The sequence below is a fragment of the Platalea leucorodia genome, assembly GCF_965183815.1.
Source record: "Platalea leucorodia genome assembly, chromosome: Z".
Classification (NCBI taxonomy): domain Eukaryota; kingdom Metazoa; phylum Chordata; class Aves; order Pelecaniformes; family Threskiornithidae; genus Platalea; species Platalea leucorodia.
The window spans coordinates 78,345,562-78,364,071 of record NC_138858.1 but is presented as its reverse complement, the minus strand read 5'-3'; the positions used below and the strand labels follow the sequence as shown (position 1 = coordinate 78,364,071).

Below are 18,510 nucleotides of genomic sequence, written 5' to 3'. Positions count from 1 at the left end.
CTAGTTAATATAAGTAATTAAAGGCAAAATCAGTATCAGAATGATACTGCTAGAAACACAGAAAAAACACAATCATCACCGTGAAGAAACATAAGCAATTCTAAAATTTTTACCTGTTGCCTTTAAACCAGGCTTTCCATTGATTTTAATGTACTTCATCCAGCAACAGTCTTCCCTCAAAACTTCAGTGCAGAACTGGAAGATCCTTTGACAGTAACGTTGGCTACAACAAGGACAGCAATTAAATTAACTTATACTATGAAAATCCAGTACTTGCATTGTCAAACTCAAGAAAGCAAACCCACAAATTAAGACCTAAATAATAACCCAAGCTACCTGTAAAGACAGGTTTTAGTGGTCTTTAAAATTTTTAAATGTGTACTTCTGTCAACTTTTGTATGGTAATTTCAGATGGAAAAGTCAACATCATCAAAATCTCCAAGCCATTCAAATACAAAATTCACTTATGCTGTGCCACGTTTGTGAGAGGAAATGCCAGATGCTTCTGTTTTAACATTATCCATCTCTTTTGTAGCTGACCACCATTTTCTGTTTCCATGCTATAGAAGGCACAACAATGAACATTTAAGCTCTCTTACTAGTTATACATCTTGTTTGCAGTGATGTCTCAAACACGCATTTGAGTGAGCTATAAAGATTTTTATATCACACAACTGTTTATATCAACTTTCTCATTAACAGATAAAAAAGCCATAATGCATGCAGAAAAACTTAAATCACTGTATTTAGTTAGATATGTATTTAAGTAATCAATTCTCACACATCCAAAACTCTCAAAAAATAGTAATTCTTTCTCTATTAAAATATTTTTTTCTTCACTGGAAAAGTGGATCAGCAATCACTGCAATAGTCTGTAAAATTACTGTTAAGAATATCAGTAACTGAGAGTACTTGTTCTTTAGCTCAACTGCCCTCCCTTCCCATTCTCCTTGTCCTTATCCTCAGCCTGGAATCTTTGCAGTACTTCTCCCTTCCCTCTTCCCATGCCAGAGGCAGAGGGGGAAGAGGAACCCTAGGGAGGCCGAGGAGAGCTGGTGCTTCCTCAGGAGCTGAACTCCCACAGGAAATCCTGCCTGCATGGCCAGCCATACAAGCTGCAGAAGACAAACCCCACATACCACTAAGATGGGTGGCAACACAAACAACAGTGGATGCTGCAAAAGGCATCTGTTTCATGCCATTACCAAGCCACTTTGTCACAAAGTTGTTATCTGTACCCCTTAACACTCATCTGCATGATCTCTGCCTCTCCTGGCCTCCTGTTTTCCTAAAGCCCCCAAATCTGATTCCTGACCTGCATCCTTGTTCCTCTGAACACACCTTCCACCAGGGCCTCAGTGTTCCTCCCAGTCCATGTTTGCCAATGGTGTCCCAGTCTTCCTGTATGGCTACGCCTGTATCAAAATCATGCTGTCCATAGCCACAAATTCAATCTCTGTCAAAGTAATCTCTAGATGTAGCCACCTTTACTAAGGGTGCTCACATCAGCAGACAACCTCTTGGTAGCTACAGGCCTATGGCTGCATCATGTTACTCTAAAAAAAGCTTAAACAAAAAAAAGAAACCATTCCAAATTAGCTGGGTCACTGGAAAGCTGAGAGAGTTGGCAATACTATGAGTTCAAACACTAACTCTATGACACAGGTTTACAACTTGGATAATACACCAATTTTGCCATAGAATACTTAGTGCAGGCAATGATTTGATATTTTTTATGGGGCAGGTCAGTTGCTCAGTTAAATGCAAGTACACTGCATTCCCCTCACAATGCAAGTTTATTCCTCTTATCATTTAAGGATACATGATACCACTATAACCTAATTTTTAGAGGTATAAATATCCCCAAACTATGATTACGTAGCTGTGATGATGAAAGTATGTACTCTTTTCCAGTGTCACTTTATTATCACTCTCCTACTACTAATTTCTGCACAGCATGGTCAGCATCATGGGTCTGCATGTTAATAGTACTGAACTTTACAGTGACATTGTCTAGCATAATTGCTCATTCCATATTCTTGCCTGAAAAGGCTTCCATTCCTAAATTAAGTGAAAAAGTTAACTGTCTTGTCCATTAACTTTTTTTCTCTGCAACCCTCAGAATCTCTGCTAGGGTCTGTAATCCTAGTGCTTGAAGTGCTGGATATTGGCTCAGAAGGACTGGAAAGGCACATACTAGCCATTACCCACCTGGAAATACATATATATATACTTCTGAAAGAGTTAAGAATGCAAGGTGAGCTGCAGGAGATTATCTAAAGTGGTTTCTAAATGTCAGACACTATTTTTTTCAAGAAGACTCCCCCCAGCTTTTCTCTAATAGCCTGTCAGACCATATCACAGATGATACTGGGAAAGAAACGCTTCCAAGTACTTTCCTACTTGTGACAGCTTCTAACCAAACCAGGAATGACAGGAGTCAAACTCTGATTTTCTCTGTGGCCCTGAAGAAGACTATCAGTATGACACCTTCATGGTCTCAGGAGGGTCTTAAATAATGTATTTCATTAAAAATATTTTTAATCCGTACTAGATGCCTCTGTTTGTGGTGGAGAAACTTTAATACACCATGGGCTTCATCTTTCTGCTGGGATGGGAGAAATGGAACGTAAAGCAAGCACTGTAAAGCAGGGGAGGCCTTATGTCCATGTTATGTGCCACAGCATTCTTCAGCAAAAAGGTATGGATCAGGAAGGAGAACATTAAAGAAAACGAAACAACACAAGCACAAGGCCTTCAATTGGACTGTATCCTCAGCTTTTTCAGAGGTTTCTCTGCTGACTGTCACAGAGTGCTACTGCTGGCAGCATGTAAGCTGTTAAGATTTCCCACAGGCACTGACCTTGGCATGCAGCTCTAGAAGAGACAGGCTCAAGGAGGAAGTGCCCTGATGAAGACAGTGTTGCTCAGTGAGAGGAGAAGTCAGATGTCTCACCATGTCCATGCAAAGGCTAAAGGTGTCACTACATAAGCCAAACAAATGGAGAAACTACGTCATTCTTCAGGTAAACACTGGGTCTTTGTGGTAAAGACATGCTAATGTCCAAGGTCGCAGAGTGTGTTGTTGCTGAGGGCATAATGTTTGCCGAACAGTCCCTATGCTGTACTTACCTCCAGGAGTACTGACCTGCAGTATGGGGGGGCGGGGGAGGGGAGGGGGAAATCAAGTCTATCTGCCTGGATTTGGTGAATAGCTGTAGTGTGATTTCATATAAACTTGAATGCTGATATAGCATATATAGAGCATTAGCATTTTTCACAGAAAAAATTTGCTAAGCAACTGAGAAGTTTGTGTGCCATTGTAATATAGGTAGATGTTTCAATGGAATTTTTGTGGAAAATTTGGCTTGCTCTTGTGCACCTCAGTGTGGGCCTATTTCTTCTGATAACCATCATTCTCATACATACACTGCGTTAAAGGAAATCAGAACTTGCAGTTTCATTAACCCTGATACTGTAGCATCACATTTTGCTTTTTCATATACAAATTGGAAAAGAACAATAGTTTCTGCACTAAATTTTCAAATGAGGAAAATCAGTGTAACACTTAGGAAGCCACTGAAATGATAGTAACTCATGTCAATTCAGGACCTGTTGCACGGGTTCTGCATTTTGTTTTCTACTTTTCCTTCCTGCACTGTGTAGTTTCCTAAGTATAAGCTTCCAGAAGATCTAACCCTAAATGGAAAGTTATGCCCAAGATCCCTGTAAACAATTTCCATGGTTCCTCTTGTAGTTCTTTTCAGTCTGTTTCAGAAAGAGGAGGAATAATTTGAGATAACTGGAAAACTTCTCAGTTGCACCACATCATGAATGGCCTTATATATACAGGGGAGGGGAAAAGGGAGGAACACCAGGAGTGAGACTAGGTGCCATTGGTTGTGCGTGGTTGTGGTCTGACAGCCAATGACCTGCCTCGAGCAATGACACCTCCCCAGCCAGCCTCAGGAGGAGGGAGAATGAAGGAGTGAAGGGGAAAAAAAAAAAAAAAACACCCTGTCAAGAATTTTATAAAAGTTAGTGATTAGAAGGACTGGGTCTCTTCTCCTGCAGCCACCTCACCAGAAGCTTGTAGCAGCAGAGGCACTGCCCACAAACAAGTAAGTATAATAATTTCATTTCTAAACTGTAAAGGTGGTATGTATATCAGCAGCTGAGACACAATGTGTTTATCTAAAGTGGGCTTGGGAAGTTGTTTTTGGTTTTGTTTTTATTTTTTTGTTCCAGGAACAGCTTGCAAGAAATAAGCACTCAGCCATTCTGCAGTGATCTTCCAATGTGACCCATTTGCTGCTAACACTGGCTTTCTAGCTTAGCTTAGTCACTCAGAACTCCTGGAGTAAGTGAATCCCTAGTCTAAGGGAACTAGTGCAATAACGTACCTGCATTGCTTTCTACTGCTTTGTTTTGTATGTGTTTGTTTATGCTGTGGAGTATATAAATTTATGTTCTGCAAGGAGAAGAGAGAATGACTGGAGAATGCAGCTGGTCCTGACAAACACCAATGCTGACAGAAGTGTAATTATGTGTGTTCATTGCGTAGCTTCTTCTGAAGTATTAGTGCAGTAGCGTGGATAAGATTCTTCGGCAGGGGGATGTAAGGTAGGAAACTAAAGTGCAGGAAAATAAAAACTGCTATTGCATAGGCTGTAACCTTTCAAGCTGTGAACAGCCAGCTTCAGGAAATTGCTCAACAAACTCAAATCCTCACTGAGTCTGTAATCCTCCATCACTTTCTCAACTATCCCATGTGCCTGGCACCCAAAACTATTTAGCCCACCTGAAACCCTCACCACCGCTTCCCCCAGCCGCCCGTGCTGGCATTACAAGACTTGAATTCTTGTGCAAGTCTGACAGCATTTTTTGACTTTCTCTGAGAAGAGCCCAGCCCTGAGAGAGAAGCAGCTTCACCCTAATGACCACACTTACGTCCAAGAAACCAGTTTCTCGCCACCTCAGCCATTTCTAGCCATCATGAGTGCTCTGCACCGACTGCAGAGGCCAGGTGCCTGAGTGCATAACCTCCTTTCATACTTGCTAGAGAGATGAAATAGGGGCACATTTGCTTAGGGCTTGAGTATAGCTCTGAGGCTAATGTGGGAATCAGGACAGGGAACTGCAGGTCCCACATACTCCCATCCACTTGAGACAGGATGTTGAAGCAAGGTCCCTAGACAGAGCACGAAGATGGAAAAAACTTTGTTCTCACCCTCGTAAGAGAGAGCAAAAACCAACCAGGCAATTTACCATCATATATGCCCCAAAGGACCTATCAAGATGGTGAAATTAGTGTGTCAATCAAAAACATCTGCTGCTTTTTCTAGGTGACAGAAGTCTGAGTATCTCTTTTTGTCCCATACCCTTGACTCACTTTTTAAACACAGAAATTAAACATTTTGCTATACTAAAACCTTCACTCCTCTGCAAAGATAAAGGGAGAAACATCTCAGAGCTCCTTCACACATACAGAAGGCACCACTCCCACCAACTTCCTAAAGCAAGTACTCACAGAGTTACAGGATAATTCAGGCTGAAAGGGACATGAGGAGGTCTGTACTGCAACCTCCTGCTCAAAGCAGTGTTAGACACAAGGTCAGACCAGGCTGCTCATGGCTTTATTTAGGTGAGTCTTGACAGCCTCCAAGGATGGAGACACCATGGGCTCTCTGTCAACCTGCTCCACTACTTGGCTGTCCCAATAGTGAAAAAAAATTCCTCATATCCAGTCTGAATCTCTCTAGTTTCAGCTTATGCCTGTTGTCTCTCACTATCCCGTCACATGCCGCCGTGAAGAGCCTGGCTCTGCCTCCTCGATCACCACTCTATAGGTATTGGGAATTGCTGAGAGATGCCCCTGAAGCCATCTCTGTGCGAGGCTGAACTAGACCCAGCCCTGCAGCCTTCTCGCAGAGCAAGTGCTTCAGCCCCCGACCTTCTCAGTGGCATCTGCTGAACTCACTCCAGTTTGTCAATGTCTTTCCTGTACTGCAGCGGCCCAACACTGGATGCAGTACCCAGATGTGATCTAAAGAGTGCTGAGCAGAGGGGGATAATCCCTGTCCTTCCCTGGCTCTCTGGGCCAGACCCCTGCTCACATAGGATGCTGCTGGCCCTCGTTGCTGGCCCCTGCTCAGCCTGCTGCCTGACAGGGCCCTGAGCCTTCTCCAAAGAACTGTTTCCCCATCCCACTAGCCCTGGCAGGATCACTGCCAGGGCTGTGCTCCCCAGGCAATGGCTGTGTATTTGTCCTGGCTGAACTTCATGGTGCTCCTGTTGGTGTCTTCCTATCCCCTGTCCAGGCTCCTCTGGAAGTCTGCCCAGCAATGAAGCATATCAACTAGTCCTGCCAGCTTGGTGTCATCTGCAGGCTAGATAAGAATGTGCTCCGTCAGCAGGATGGGGCCAGGCTTGCCCAGCCGTTCATACCTATCAGTTTGCCCAATGTCCAAGTAACCAGACTTACTTAGAAATAGCTTTTTAGTGGAGCTCCATAGAGAAGTGAGGCCAATAAACAGATTTATACACTGTAATGAGAATATGAGGTGCATAATTATGTGTCATTCATTATGTGTCTGTCTCTCCTAAGCATAAAAGTGTAAATGAGAAGTAAATTCAGCTAGGTTAACACTGTGCCTACACGTGATGGGCTACATTTTTCAATACATTTCACTCTCCCTATCAACTGTATCTATCTATTTATACATGCAACATTTGCTTCTTCAAACCTGCTCTTCGGAAGCAGAACCTCTTGTGTGCACAGTGCAACAACATGCACATGTGGTTTGTATTGCCGTCAAAGATGATGTTGAAGGGTTGTGTTTACTAGTAACTGAGCAGGAAAAGCTACATGCATGAGACACAAACTGTATTTTGAGAGTTTGGTCCTGCACTTTTGGAACCAATTTTGTAAAAGAAGGCAATGAAGAGACCCAAGAGAAAAACTTACAGATTCTAATCCAATCTTTTCCCATCTGCAAAACAGGACTCAGGTGAGATTTTCTGTAAGATTAGAAAATGCCAGTCACTTGAGGTGGTTGGAAAGAAAAGATGCCAATGAAGTATTAATGTTTCTAAGATGACCTGAAGTGGAATGTAACAGTTTGTTCCTTCTGCTGTTTGTCTTGCCTCTGCCCTTTGGTTCTCACTATTAATATTAACAGGATGCAGTGCTTGTGCTGGTATCCATGAAGATATTTCCCCTGCAGTCCTCCATTGTGGTAGCTGAGAAAAACTTGAGATGTCATCAGTACAATATTTACTTTTACAACTGTGCTGTCCCCTTTTCCCTCACCCCCATCTCCTGCTGGTCACAGACTGGGGGCTGAACAAAGAACTTTCTTTGCTTAAGGAGCTGATGAAGCCCAACAAACACTCAAGGTAGCCATAAAGCTGGGGGTTTCGTGCATTCTGTGCAGTTCTATTATTTTGGTTTTTCTTCCACTTTTTAAAAATGTTATGTAAGCAGTTACCACAAAGAGAATACATTGTATTCATACAATGTCAAATCAATGTGAAATCACTTGCGCTTGTGACACTATGATACTAGCTGTCAGCCTAAAATCGGTAAATAAAAATAAAACCTCTTGAAAAACTTTAGTAGTGGGACAACTCTTCGATACTGTTACTGAGAACATGGTTCCTTCAAGCTTTTTCCTGCCTGGAACAGTTGGCAAATTAAACAAATAAAGCAGAATAACAAGGCAAATAGGCTTCGTTCTTGGAAGAATGAAATGAGCTGTGCAGCTTTGGCAGCCCGGGTACAACTGTTTTTTCTCAAGACCTGTAAGGTGACATATCCAGCTCTTTGAAGGGGGACATTAAAGTTTCTGTGGATGTGGTGGGAGCTTACGCTTTACAAGGCAGCTGTATGAAGTGTTACTGAAGTGTAAGACTTCTCCACTCCCCTTTAAATGCTCAGAGCAGTACCTTGCAGCAGAGACACCCTTTCTGAATCCAACGGGGAAGAGCCTCAGAGATTATGCTCCTCATGAAAGAATCACAGAAAAATAAAGTCTTGAATCAAGAGTCCTTGAACATTCAGGACCTTAGAGCTATCATTAGCTTTACAACTGCTCTTTTGCAATCATTTCTTTACCATTTCAGTTAGAAACACTGTGCATTTTATTCGTCCTTGTAGCTCAGCAGGGTAGCTGGGAACCACTCACCATGGCCTTACAGATAATTTTGGGGAGCCTTTTGGCAAATCTCCACCTACTCCTTCACACTCAATGAGATACTTGCATGGAAACTGGAACTAATCTGCTGTCTTCCATTTCATTATTGTGGAACTACACTGTATTGTTTCAGTCTCTCAGAGTACTCACTTAGACCAGCATTGTCCACTGAAAACTCGTATTTCCATGTTTTGGCAATTTGTTTTGCAGGCTGGTTTTGAGTGATAACTGTCTCTTTGTTATCTTTATGCAAACACCAGAAACAAGCAAGATACAACAGACATTAGTCTCATTGCTTATTGCATTGCTGGAGAGAAAGAATACCCATAATAGCATAACTAGAGTGACTGATGATCTTGTAATTCAGGTAGCTGGATTAAAGATTATCTGGATACGCCTACTCGTGCTGTAGCATACCTCCAAACTGCAACTCTGAAATCCCATTACTGATTTAGCAATTCATTAGCTTTGACCTTGGACAAGATCATATTCTTGCCAGATCACAATTTTCCAGTCTTTTCCACAGAGACTGTGAACGAGTCATCATTTTGCATAGCAATTTATTTAACAGTGCTATGGTTTTGACTGAAGTGGTTACAACACAAACTATTATTACAGTAATCATAATAACAAGCCAGTTTCCTACTTCTAAGAAACATATCAGACACAGAAAGCAGGTGAGGGATAAGGAGGGTTACAGGTGAACTTACTTATCTATGCAGCATAAACCACAGCTCTTCAAGGTCTTTTATGTGGGCCGAACAGGATAACAGCTGGGAGTGATGGAGTTGTGGTCACCACTGTAGAAGGATGCTTCCCAGAGCTCTGGCCACAGCCTGGCATACAGAGAGAGGAGTTCAGCAAAGCCTGCTTTTGCAGGACCACAGCAAGGCATTTCAATGCTTGGCAAAGGAGGGAACCCTCCCTCATTTGATGCAGTCTTCATCATGCACTCCTTCAAATTCCCTGTAAACCTAGAATGACTCACTGTTGATAAGTTGCGCAGGACAAATTCTAGTCTCAAACTACTCACAAAAACATAAAGCAGACATCTGGACACTGCATCTGACTTGTCTGTACTGGTAGACGACACCATTTGAATCTTGCACAATAACATCACCAATACCAAAGTACCTTCAACTATAAATCAGAGACATGGATTTATAGCTGTCACAGTACTGTGTTGGCATTGTTGCCAGAAAATTTTGGCACCATTTGGCACGGTGCACAGAACTCTGGTATCCTGTCAATCATGACTAGTAGCCAGACCCCTGATCCCTTCCCCCCATTATGCCCTTCAGCAGGGAGAGCAAGACAAGGGTTCCCTGGCAAGATAGTATCTGTGTGAAGGGAAAGATGATGGAGGACTTGGCTGTGTACATGCTTATATGGGGAGATGTATTTGCTGGCCATCTCTGGCACACAGTGAAATGGGAAATGGCATGTTCTCACTCCCCTCTAAGGCTGAGTTTGGGAATAGAAAATGCAGGCACTGCCAAGAGGCCTTCCCCTCTGGAGGAAAACTTGTTATTGGAGATCTTCTGTGTTGTTTTTAATGATGCATGTCACGGATTTACCACTCGCTGATAAAAACATGGGTGTTGCTTTAGCTATAGCATATGATAAACAGAGGGAAGAGAGTCTTTATGTCTCAGGCTCACAGGCTTATACACATGGGGAAGTAACTTGGACTATTCAGATGATCTGAGAAACTGTAATTTAATGCCATATAATCAAAACCTTAATAAGATAAAGCATTTTGTCATAACACAACAGAACCTGGATTTTAGGTGCTGGTTAGCTGCAGCTGGTAAGCCTCTGCCACAGCTGAAAAGATAGAAACAGGTGGTGAATCCTTCTAAACCCCCAGGTCTTATACAGAGTAAGCAATGCACTGTGGTTCTGAAAGCAGCCATGGGGAGGAGAGAATTACAAAGCAAGGCAGGAGGGTGGGGATGGAAAGGCAACTAGACAAAGGAGCAAATGCTACCAACACAGGCCAGGGAATGGGAGAGGGGCATTGTTAGGAAATGTGTAAAGGTGAGCAATGTGATGATTGGCATTCTTCTGATTGGTACCAAAAAGTCATAAGTGCTTTGCAAATAAGTTTGCAGAGTCTGCAATTAGCATACTTGTTAGCTTGTTTCACGTTTTTATGACAGACTGACCTTCCTTTAGTCTCTGAGCAAATCCATGTAAAATGCAGAGTCTTTCCCAGTTTAGTTCTGGACAGATGTGTTAGGGTGTGGATCCTGAACTTCTCTGTTCTAGTTTTGCCAGACACACCAAGCCAAGAAGAACTCGAATGGATTTCTGGGCATGTGCCTATGATAACATGGACCAGACAAGCACTGAGAGCCCTCCGATAGAAATACCCGGGTGGTGTCTCTGGTTAACAGTTCGTGTATACAGTCTCCCCCAGCTTGTAATAGTAATTCTCTTCCACAGATAAGTCAACATGACCCACCAATTCCCAGCGCTGACTCCAGAGCAGAAGAAAGCTCTTTCAGACATTGCTCAGCGGATTGTGGCTTCAGGAAAGGGGATCTTAGCTGCAGATGAATCAGTGGGTGAGTTCTGTATATCAATCAATTAGCAGCACCCAAGACTTTTTCTCTTAAGTCATCTTTGAAATCAGTGGAGTAAATTAAAAACACTTAAAAACTGTTCACTGAGCAGGAACAACTCAGCCAGGCAGGGCTGCATCTATAGCAACAAAAGCTGACAAACTATGGGTTGAGAAGGGAAGCTCTGAACTGAAGCCTCAGTTCATTACTACATACTGGGACCAGGAGGCCATCCAAGCCTAACACCTCTCTGTCTGACCTTTGTCCACCTCGCTAGGTACCATGGGGAACAGGCTGCAGAGGATCAATGTGGAGAACACAGAGGAGAATCGCCGGGCTTTTCGAGAGATCCTCTTCTCTTCAGATGCGTCCATCAACCAGAGCATTGGGGGAGTGATCCTCTTCCATGAGACTCTCTATCAGAAAGACAGCAGTGGAAAGCCATTTCCAGCTCTCATCAAAGAAAAAGGCATTGTGGTGGGAATAAAGGTCAGTATCTGTACATGTCTGGCTGGCAGCATACTCCAAACCTGGTTTCCAGTGAAAACTATATATGGGGCTGCACTCTCCCTGCCAAACACTTTTTTTTCTTTTTTGTACTCGGTTTTAAAATCACTAGAGGATGTCTGCCACCATTCTCTGTATTGCTTTTGTACAACTAACCAGGGGCACATTTGCATTTGATGCAGGAACTTTTCATCCACCAACTCCCATCTACTCACCATTCACTGCAATTAAATCCCTCCATGCAGTAACCTAAATCCAGTCATTTCCGCACCTGACAGAGCTCTCGAGCCATTCCCTGCAGTCATCTACACATTGCCCCTTCCTATTACCCAAGTCACTCCTTTTCTTCCCCTTTGTTCCAACATTTTCCTCCTTTGCACCCTTAGCGTGTTCAGCCCCATACTTTACTCACAGTTAGCCTGCAAAGACAGACTAGCCATGGGTAAGAAGATAAGGATGAGACTGATCTCCGTCTCTCTGTAACCCTTCCTGTTCTTCTGGTCCCCACAGCTGGATAAAGGCACAGCACCCCTCGCAGGAACAAATGGAGAAACCACCATCCAAGGTAAGGAGAGATTTAAGGAGCCTAAGTTATGAGTAGTGCAGCAAAAATCACGGGGTGACTCACCTGAGTCACAGCCTTGGCTGCCGTTATGGTACTTTTCAGACCTATGTCCTAGAAGAACTCCTATCAGTGAAGCACTGTTCTTTCGTCTGCAGGGCTGGATGGACTGGCTGAGCGCTGTGCCCAGTACAAGAAAGACGGTGCTGACTTTGGCAAGTGGCGTGCAGTACTGAAGATCACCAGCACAACACCCTCTCAACTCGCCATCCAAGAGAATGCCAACACATTGGCACGCTATGCCAGCATCTGCCAGCAGGTATCTACCCTCCAGCAACCTTTCCTGAGATGCTGTTGCCCCTTTTCACTGTTCCCTGTGATAACATGCTAGGTAACTTGACAGGCAGATCTCTGTGAGGGTTTTGGGAAAGATGAGGAAGAAGAGCAGCGCAGCAAGAAGGATTACCAACAAAGTCAGGGTAGACAAGGACAGTTTTTCTTCCACACTCCCAAAACCTTCCCTGTTTTTCTTTTCTTAGCATGGTTTGGTGCCCATTGTGGAGCCAGAAATCTTGCCTGATGGAGACCATGATCTCCAGCGCTGTCAGTATGTCACAGAAAAGGTAAGAGATTCCTGGCCCTCTCCTCCCCTTCACAAATCAGTAGCTAATCTTATGCAGAGTTTGTGTTCACAGATCTCAAAGAGTTTTGACCAAAAAGGTACTTCATAACTGCATCACAAAAATTAGTTGCTCACAGTCAAATAATGAGTTAATAGCAAATGTAAGAGTAGAATCAATGCTTTTGGATTTCTACTCAAACTGTCAATATAAGCATTCGCAATCTCAAGAAGATGGACTGGGAGCAAAACACTTACCCCTCTTTCAGTACTTCAGTTGGCAGGGTCAAATCCAGTAAATAGGAAGAGTGGTGTCCTGGTCATCTCAAAAGCAGTGGTGTCTCCAGGGCTGCCACCCCTGTGATAAATTTCATGAGAAAGTAAAGTTCAATTTGATCTTCCCACACTCTCAAGAAACAAGCTGTCTTTCCACAGCAGGTTGAGGTGAAGATTTGAGCAGAGGTCTGTATTCAATCCTTCTGTTTGCAGGTTCTGGCTGCTGTCTACAAGGCCTTGAATGATCATCATGTGTACCTGGAAGGGACACTGCTGAAACCCAACATGGTGACGGCTGGGCATTCCTGCCCCAAGAAGTACACCCCCCAGGATGTAGCCATAGCAACTGTCACTACCCTTCTCCGCACCGTCCCTGCTGCTGTTCCTGGTGATTTCCGATTCATTCCTATGTATTCTTTCACACTGTCACTCCTCCTGGCATTGCTCCTACATCTGACACGCTTGCTCCTCTGGCATGTGAAGGTCAGGGATTGTGGTGGCGAGCGCACTCTGTTTCTAAGCCTCGAAACCTCTTTCTTGCAGGAATCTGCTTCCTGTCTGGAGGCCAGAGTGAAGAGGAGGCTTCTGTCAACCTGAACGCCATGAATCAGTGCCCTCTGCCTAAGCCTTGGAAACTGACGTTTTCATACGGGAGAGCCCTGCAAGCCTCTGCCCTGGCAGCATGGGTGGGCAAAAGCGAGAACAAGAAGGCTGCACAGGAGGCCTTCCGCAAGCGGGCACAGGTACGAGGCTTCCCCACAGCACAGAGGGGAGCTGCGCACCATGAAGGGAGATATGTTGTCACCTTCCTAAGGCTCCTGTTGTTCCCACCCCTGCTGGTGCTTCATGTTCACCAGGGATGTTACTCTGTGATTTCTGCCTTGCTTGGTTACTCCTGGTGTCTTTCTACATATGTCTTTCTTACTCCAAGCTCACTGGTTTCCCCTTCCTTTTTGTTTCTTTTTCAGATTAATGGTTTGGCTTGCAGAGGACAGTATGTCGTGTCTGGGAAGACTGACACAGCTGCCATGCAGTCACTTTTCACTGCCAGCTACACCTACTGAAAGTGCAGGAACCTTCCTTCGTCCTGTCCCTCTTCACAAGGTGGAAGATGTTCAGAAATGAAAGAAAACCAAAGAAATCTAATTTCCCTTACCCTGAACAAAACTGGAGATAAAATGGATTAGCTTCCTCTCCACCCTTCTCTCCCACGATTTACCAAAGGAATATTCTTGTTTCATCTGCCCATTCCAAGGAAGGGGAATTCTTTCCATACAACAAACAACAGCTGCCAATGAATCACGAACCCACTATCCCTCTGGTTTAAACTTAGACCCCATAATAGTAGGTAGATGAAGTAGTTCCCTAGCAATTCAAATACATACCCTTGCCCATCACCACATTTTGCAGCCAAAATCCTGAATTACAAAACCTGACTGTGCCTTCAATCATGGGAATAAAACAGTAATTGAAAACTAATCTCTATCTCACAATTCTTTATTCTGTATAAACTTTACAGTCTCTTTCACACATCTGTCATTTTCAGTAGCCTATGCAAAGATTAAGTCACAAAGCGTTACTGCCGGTGAGCTTGGGAAACCCTGAGGAGACCAAAGGGAAATAATCCAATAGTGATACAGCTGGGGACATTAATCCTGCTGACTGAAGTCTGACAGACACTGAGAAAACTTGAGAGACATGCATGGTGAGCAGCGAGCTGGACTCAGGCCACAGATAAATAACACTACCTTCAGAAGCCTCTCATGTCTCTGGAGAATCATGGTGGTTGTGATGAGGCTGCTCTACACCAAGTTAGGGTTGCACAGGTTGAATTAGTGCTGTGCAAAGACTGTTTTTCCAAAGCACTTTTACGGTGGCATTTTCCACAATAATTAACATAAAACATGCAGGGAGGCATCTTGGCCCACAGTTTGACCTTTGGTATGTTGCTATGTACCTGTTAGAGGTGTGAGCTTTGTTAGCTAAAGCACAATTAGGCAGTTGTTACGAAAAAAGGCATAAATGGCAGAAATAGCAGACCTAAGGTTATACAAGAACATTCGCCTGGCAACACACTACACCAATCAATTATCGACACCTTGGAGCAGCCCACCAACCAGCAAAGACCACGCAACCCAGAAGACATCCCCCCTCGTCCCTCCAGGGCCACCTAGGACCAAGCCTGCGCCGCTGGAGCCAGCCTGCTCTGCAGGCTGCTCCTGCCAGAAGGAAAGGGAAAACAGGGAAAATCACTGCCCTGTCACCTCCTCCTGTTCTTTGCATTAGTAACCACTCTTTCACACAGGCAATAAATAGCCAAACTCCTTCACATGGATCCAGTCGTTGCATAATTAATGCATCCATTTAATCTGTCCTGACCTCAACCATGAACAAAGAGCAAGTGACTTGCACGTCCTGTAGGTCTCCATGCACCTGAGTTCAAATAAACCTCTGCTCTTGATGAGAAGCATCCTAGTGATCTACATAGATTGCTTCTCTTAAAATTGAGAGTGGAAAAAATGTTCCTCCCAAACTGGCAAAAGAAACCATCTCACACTTTATAAAACTAAAGCTGTAGCATTGCTAAATAATTCGTGCTCCTTTGCTGGACACCTGTCACACATGCTGTGGCTGATGCAGCTGGCGGCTGTGCCCAAGCTCCTTATGTTTCTCTTTGACAGGGGTGTTTGTGACCAGCGCCAGTAGACGTCTGCTGAATGTACTACCATGAATCAAAGCAAGGCTGTGTACAGACGAAACGTTATTTCTCATGTTTAAAAATGAACATCCTTTTAAAAATTAGGAAAAGTGATATTCTCATATAATTGAGTGCCCGGATCAGACATGCCGCCTACAGAACAAACTCCCTGTGAAACCGGCCTGGCTGACAGCACCGGCAACAGTCACACCGCGCAGAGGGGATGAGAACCTCCAGAGGCAGCGGCTTCGACTGGCAGAAATACACAGCGATCGCTGAAGTCACAGCGGGTGACGTCTGTTCCCACCTTATGTTGCTTTAGGATTAGGATTTAGGACGGAGGGGACGGCTGGGGGGCGACCGTTAACGGCCGGCGCGCCCTCAGCCCTGCGCGCAGCAGGACTACGGTTCCCGTGAGGCAGTGCGGGGTGGGACGGAAGTACGTCACTCCCCGCCGGCGGGCGGGAAGAGGCTTGGCGTCCCCTGAGGATGGCGGCGGTCGCCGCGCTGCGGGTGGCGGGCCGGCGGCTGGGCCTCGGCGCTCCGGCGGGCAGGGCGTTTTGGGGCGGCCTGAGGTAACGGCGGGGAGTGGCTCGGGGGGTGGCCCCCCGGGGCGGGCAGGCCGTCCTCAGCGCTCGGTTTTCGTGCACCGGCCGAGAGCGTGTTGGGTCGCAGGCCTCGTGGCGTCCCTGCCGAGGGTGCGCTGCTAGCAGGCGGGTGTGACGGTGCAGAGTTATGTTTTTCAGTGCTCTTAACTGCTTTGGAGAGGGAACTTGCTGGGTGTGGAAAAAGAGATGTTTCAGCGCAGTACTACAATGCGAATGAAAAATAGGCGTTTCTGTTTGACATTTTAGGTGAAACCATGCTTGTGGCCTTCACTAGATTGTGGCATATGAGCAAGTCAAATAACTTGGGGTAGGCTTCAATTTTCTAGTTAAATCTAGTGGTCATATTTTTTTTTTGTCTGTGGGCACTAATTTTTTTCTACAGTAGTGGTTATTTTCTGTTGTCCTTTTTTTCGCAGCAGATTAGAAAATGGAGCCCTAACTGGGAAAACAAGTCATTAATCTGGTTAAAACTCTGCTTACACTCAGACCAATAAAACAAGCTAGGCAGGTGATTGCTGTGTAGAGACAACCTATGTGGTGAGCAGCATTTGGGGGAAACCCAAAAGTCTAGCCTGTGTGCTTTTGTTCTTGCATGCGTAACGAACCTGTTGTGGTCATGGGATGTGTAAACTCTCTACAGGCTAAGCCGAGTGATATTAAAAGACTATGAAGAGAAATATGCTCTGACTAAGTCTTAAGTAGCCCAGAGACTGAAAATACTTCTTTCTCATGTCAACAGGAAGGAGGAAAAAGAAGTAGAAGCAGACAAAATAATTCATCAAGAGAAAAGTGAACCCAGCCTGATCTGCCCCCCACCACGCAGCAGAAACTACCTTCCTCCAGAGGATATACAGAGCTCCCTTGAGTCTCACGTCAAGGAGATTTTTGGACCCTCACTTCCTGATAATTGGCAGCAGACACCCCTCAAAGAAAACAGGTTGAAGTATCGCCTCCTGGCTCAGCTGGCAGCAGAGCTTGGTCATGCTGTCCCCAACTCACAGCTCCACCTGATGTGCAGTGCTGAGGATGTCTTGAATTTCTATAGCACTCCTGTGAAGGATGTGTCCAAGCTTAATGAACTGTGTGCTGCAGAGCTACCCCCAAACCTGAAGATTATCTGGGAGCAGTGAGTCACACCACGAAGCTTCACTTTGCTTTGCTTGTATTCCTGAGGCACGACTGCAGCACAGAAGCAGAGCCCTTTCATTGTGGCAGGAACCGGATATATAAATATCACTAATAAAAGTTCATTTAGTTGTCCTCAGGTTTCATTGTTTCTGTTTTATTATATACAGAAAAAAGAACAGAAATTCTTCCTGTGAAACAGTGACACACTGTGATCAATAGTAACAGTACCAACGCATGCTTTCTGGCCTTTACTGTGCTGCCCAACAGTTACAGGGTCCAGTGGGGATAAACAGGGGGGACCAACTCCGCAGTTTCTTCCCTGAACCTCATAAATTTCTTGTCTTCGGTTCTGAACTGTGTAATGGGCTTTTGCAAGTGCGGTTTGGCTATGTCAGGAGCCCTGTTCAGCTTGACCACCAAAACTAGGTGGGCCAGCAAGCTCTTGGGGAAGGAGGTGGGAAGTAAGCCAGCATCTTTTTTTTTTCTTTTTTTCCTTGAGATTGAAAAGACCCTGTCAGCAGTAAGGTTTTTAAAAGCCATCACAGGTGCCATCTTAAAAGAAAACCACTTGTTCTACTCAAAATTGGTACATGAAGATGGTGGCAAGTGGAATTCAGAAATCTCTTAAATGAGTAATGGTGAACTCTTCAACAGCCCTATAGAAATAGCTGCCATCAAGGCAGCTTGTAGAATTCTTCCATGTCTGTTGAAGGACCCCATTTTTATATTTTTAAGTTCTGTTGCTCCGTCTAATAGCTATTGGTTAGTTTTTCTAATATATGTTGGCTATATGATAGTTTTTCTGAAGCTATGGAAAAACATGTAATAGCTATATGTTAGTTTTTCTTCCTGTGTAACTGATGATGGTTTTCTTTTAATCAAAGGAGGCAAGCAGTGAAGTCACAAGGACAGAAAAATAAATGCAACAGTCTGAGAAATGCGTGGTACTTTGTGAATGTTTTCTACAAAACAGGTTGTTTGCAGTGAGGTTAGATTCTGTATGTGTGGTTGTGGTTTAACCCCAGCTGGCAGCTAAGCCCCACACAGCCACACACTCTCCCCCCTACCCCGCCAGTGGGATGGGGTACAGAATTGAACGAGTAAAAGTGGGAAAACTCCTGGGTTGAGATAAAGACAGTTCAATGGGTAAAGCAAAAGCCGTGTGCACAAGCAAAGCAAAGCAAGGAATTCCTTCACTGCTTCCCGTCGGCAGGCAGGTGTTCAGCCATCCCCAGGAAAGCAGGGCTCCATCACGTGTGACAGTTACTTGGGAAGACAAACACCATCACTCCAAACGTCCCCCTCTTCCTTCTTCCCCCAGCTTTAGATGCTGAGCATGACATCATAGAA

At 44.5% G+C, this 18,510-nt stretch overlaps 2 protein-coding genes and 1 long non-coding RNA gene across 5 annotated transcripts in view; 2 read left to right on the top strand and 1 right to left on the bottom strand.

Annotated features, from left to right (window-relative positions):
* The window catches only part of LOC309602820, a 29,073-nt gene extending 13,243 nt beyond the window's left edge, over positions 1–15,830 (bottom strand). For 2 of the 3 annotated variants that reach the window (XR_014230719.1, XR_014230720.1), the window contains exons 1-5: positions 15,732–15,830; positions 12,709–12,808; positions 8,906–9,031; positions 2,864–2,984; positions 114–223 (exon numbers count right to left, since the gene is read on the bottom strand). This is a non-coding gene — a long non-coding RNA (uncharacterized lncRNA). Of the gene's footprint in view, positions 1–113; positions 224–2,863; positions 2,985–6,967; positions 7,021–8,905; positions 9,032–12,708; positions 12,809–15,731 lie in introns of all 3 variants that reach the window. The other variant, XR_014230721.1, reaches the window with a different exon arrangement.
* ALDOB (aldolase, fructose-bisphosphate B) lies at positions 4,013–14,194 on the top strand. The gene is made up of 9 exons (XM_082336795.1): positions 4,013–4,121; positions 10,644–10,765; positions 11,040–11,251; positions 11,780–11,834; positions 11,990–12,150; positions 12,371–12,454; positions 12,940–13,114; positions 13,270–13,469; positions 13,695–14,194. Exons 2-9 carry the CDS (start codon positions 10,654–10,656, stop codon positions 13,788–13,790), a joined length of 1,095 nt encoding a protein of 364 aa, XP_082192921.1. The 5' UTR covers positions 4,013–4,121; positions 10,644–10,653; the 3' UTR covers positions 13,791–14,194.
* A 58-nt stretch (positions 15,831–15,888) lies between the features above and the next one.
* Positions 15,889–17,292, top strand: MRPL50 (mitochondrial ribosomal protein L50). Its single transcript, XM_082335450.1, has 2 exons — positions 15,889–15,999; positions 16,772–17,292. Exons 1-2 carry the CDS (start codon positions 15,914–15,916, stop codon positions 17,160–17,162), a joined length of 477 nt encoding a protein of 158 aa, XP_082191576.1. The 5' UTR covers positions 15,889–15,913; the 3' UTR covers positions 17,163–17,292.
* Positions 17,293–18,510: the final 1,218 nt, after the last annotated feature.

What these genes read in the sequence shown, in the direction of transcription:
- ALDOB (XM_082336795.1), top strand. Translation starts at nt 10,654, where the DNA reads ATGACCCACCAATTCCCAGCGCTGACTCCAGAGCAGAAGAAAGCTCTT. An exon ending in AGCTGCAGATGAATCAGTGG is followed by an intron (nt 10,766 to 11,039) that starts GTGAGTTCTGTA and finishes CCACCTCGCTAG; the next exon opens with GTACCATGGGGAACAGGCTG. An exon ending in CCTTCCGCAAGCGGGCACAG is followed by an intron (nt 13,470 to 13,694) that starts GTACGAGGCTTC and finishes TTTCTTTTTCAG; the next exon opens with ATTAATGGTTTGGCTTGCAG.
- MRPL50 (XM_082335450.1), top strand. Translation starts at nt 15,914, where the DNA reads ATGGCGGCGGTCGCCGCGCTGCGGGTGGCGGGCCGGCGGCTGGGCCTC. An exon ending in GCGTTTTGGGGCGGCCTGAG is followed by an intron (nt 16,000 to 16,771) that starts GTAACGGCGGGG and finishes TCATGTCAACAG; the next exon opens with GAAGGAGGAAAAAGAAGTAG.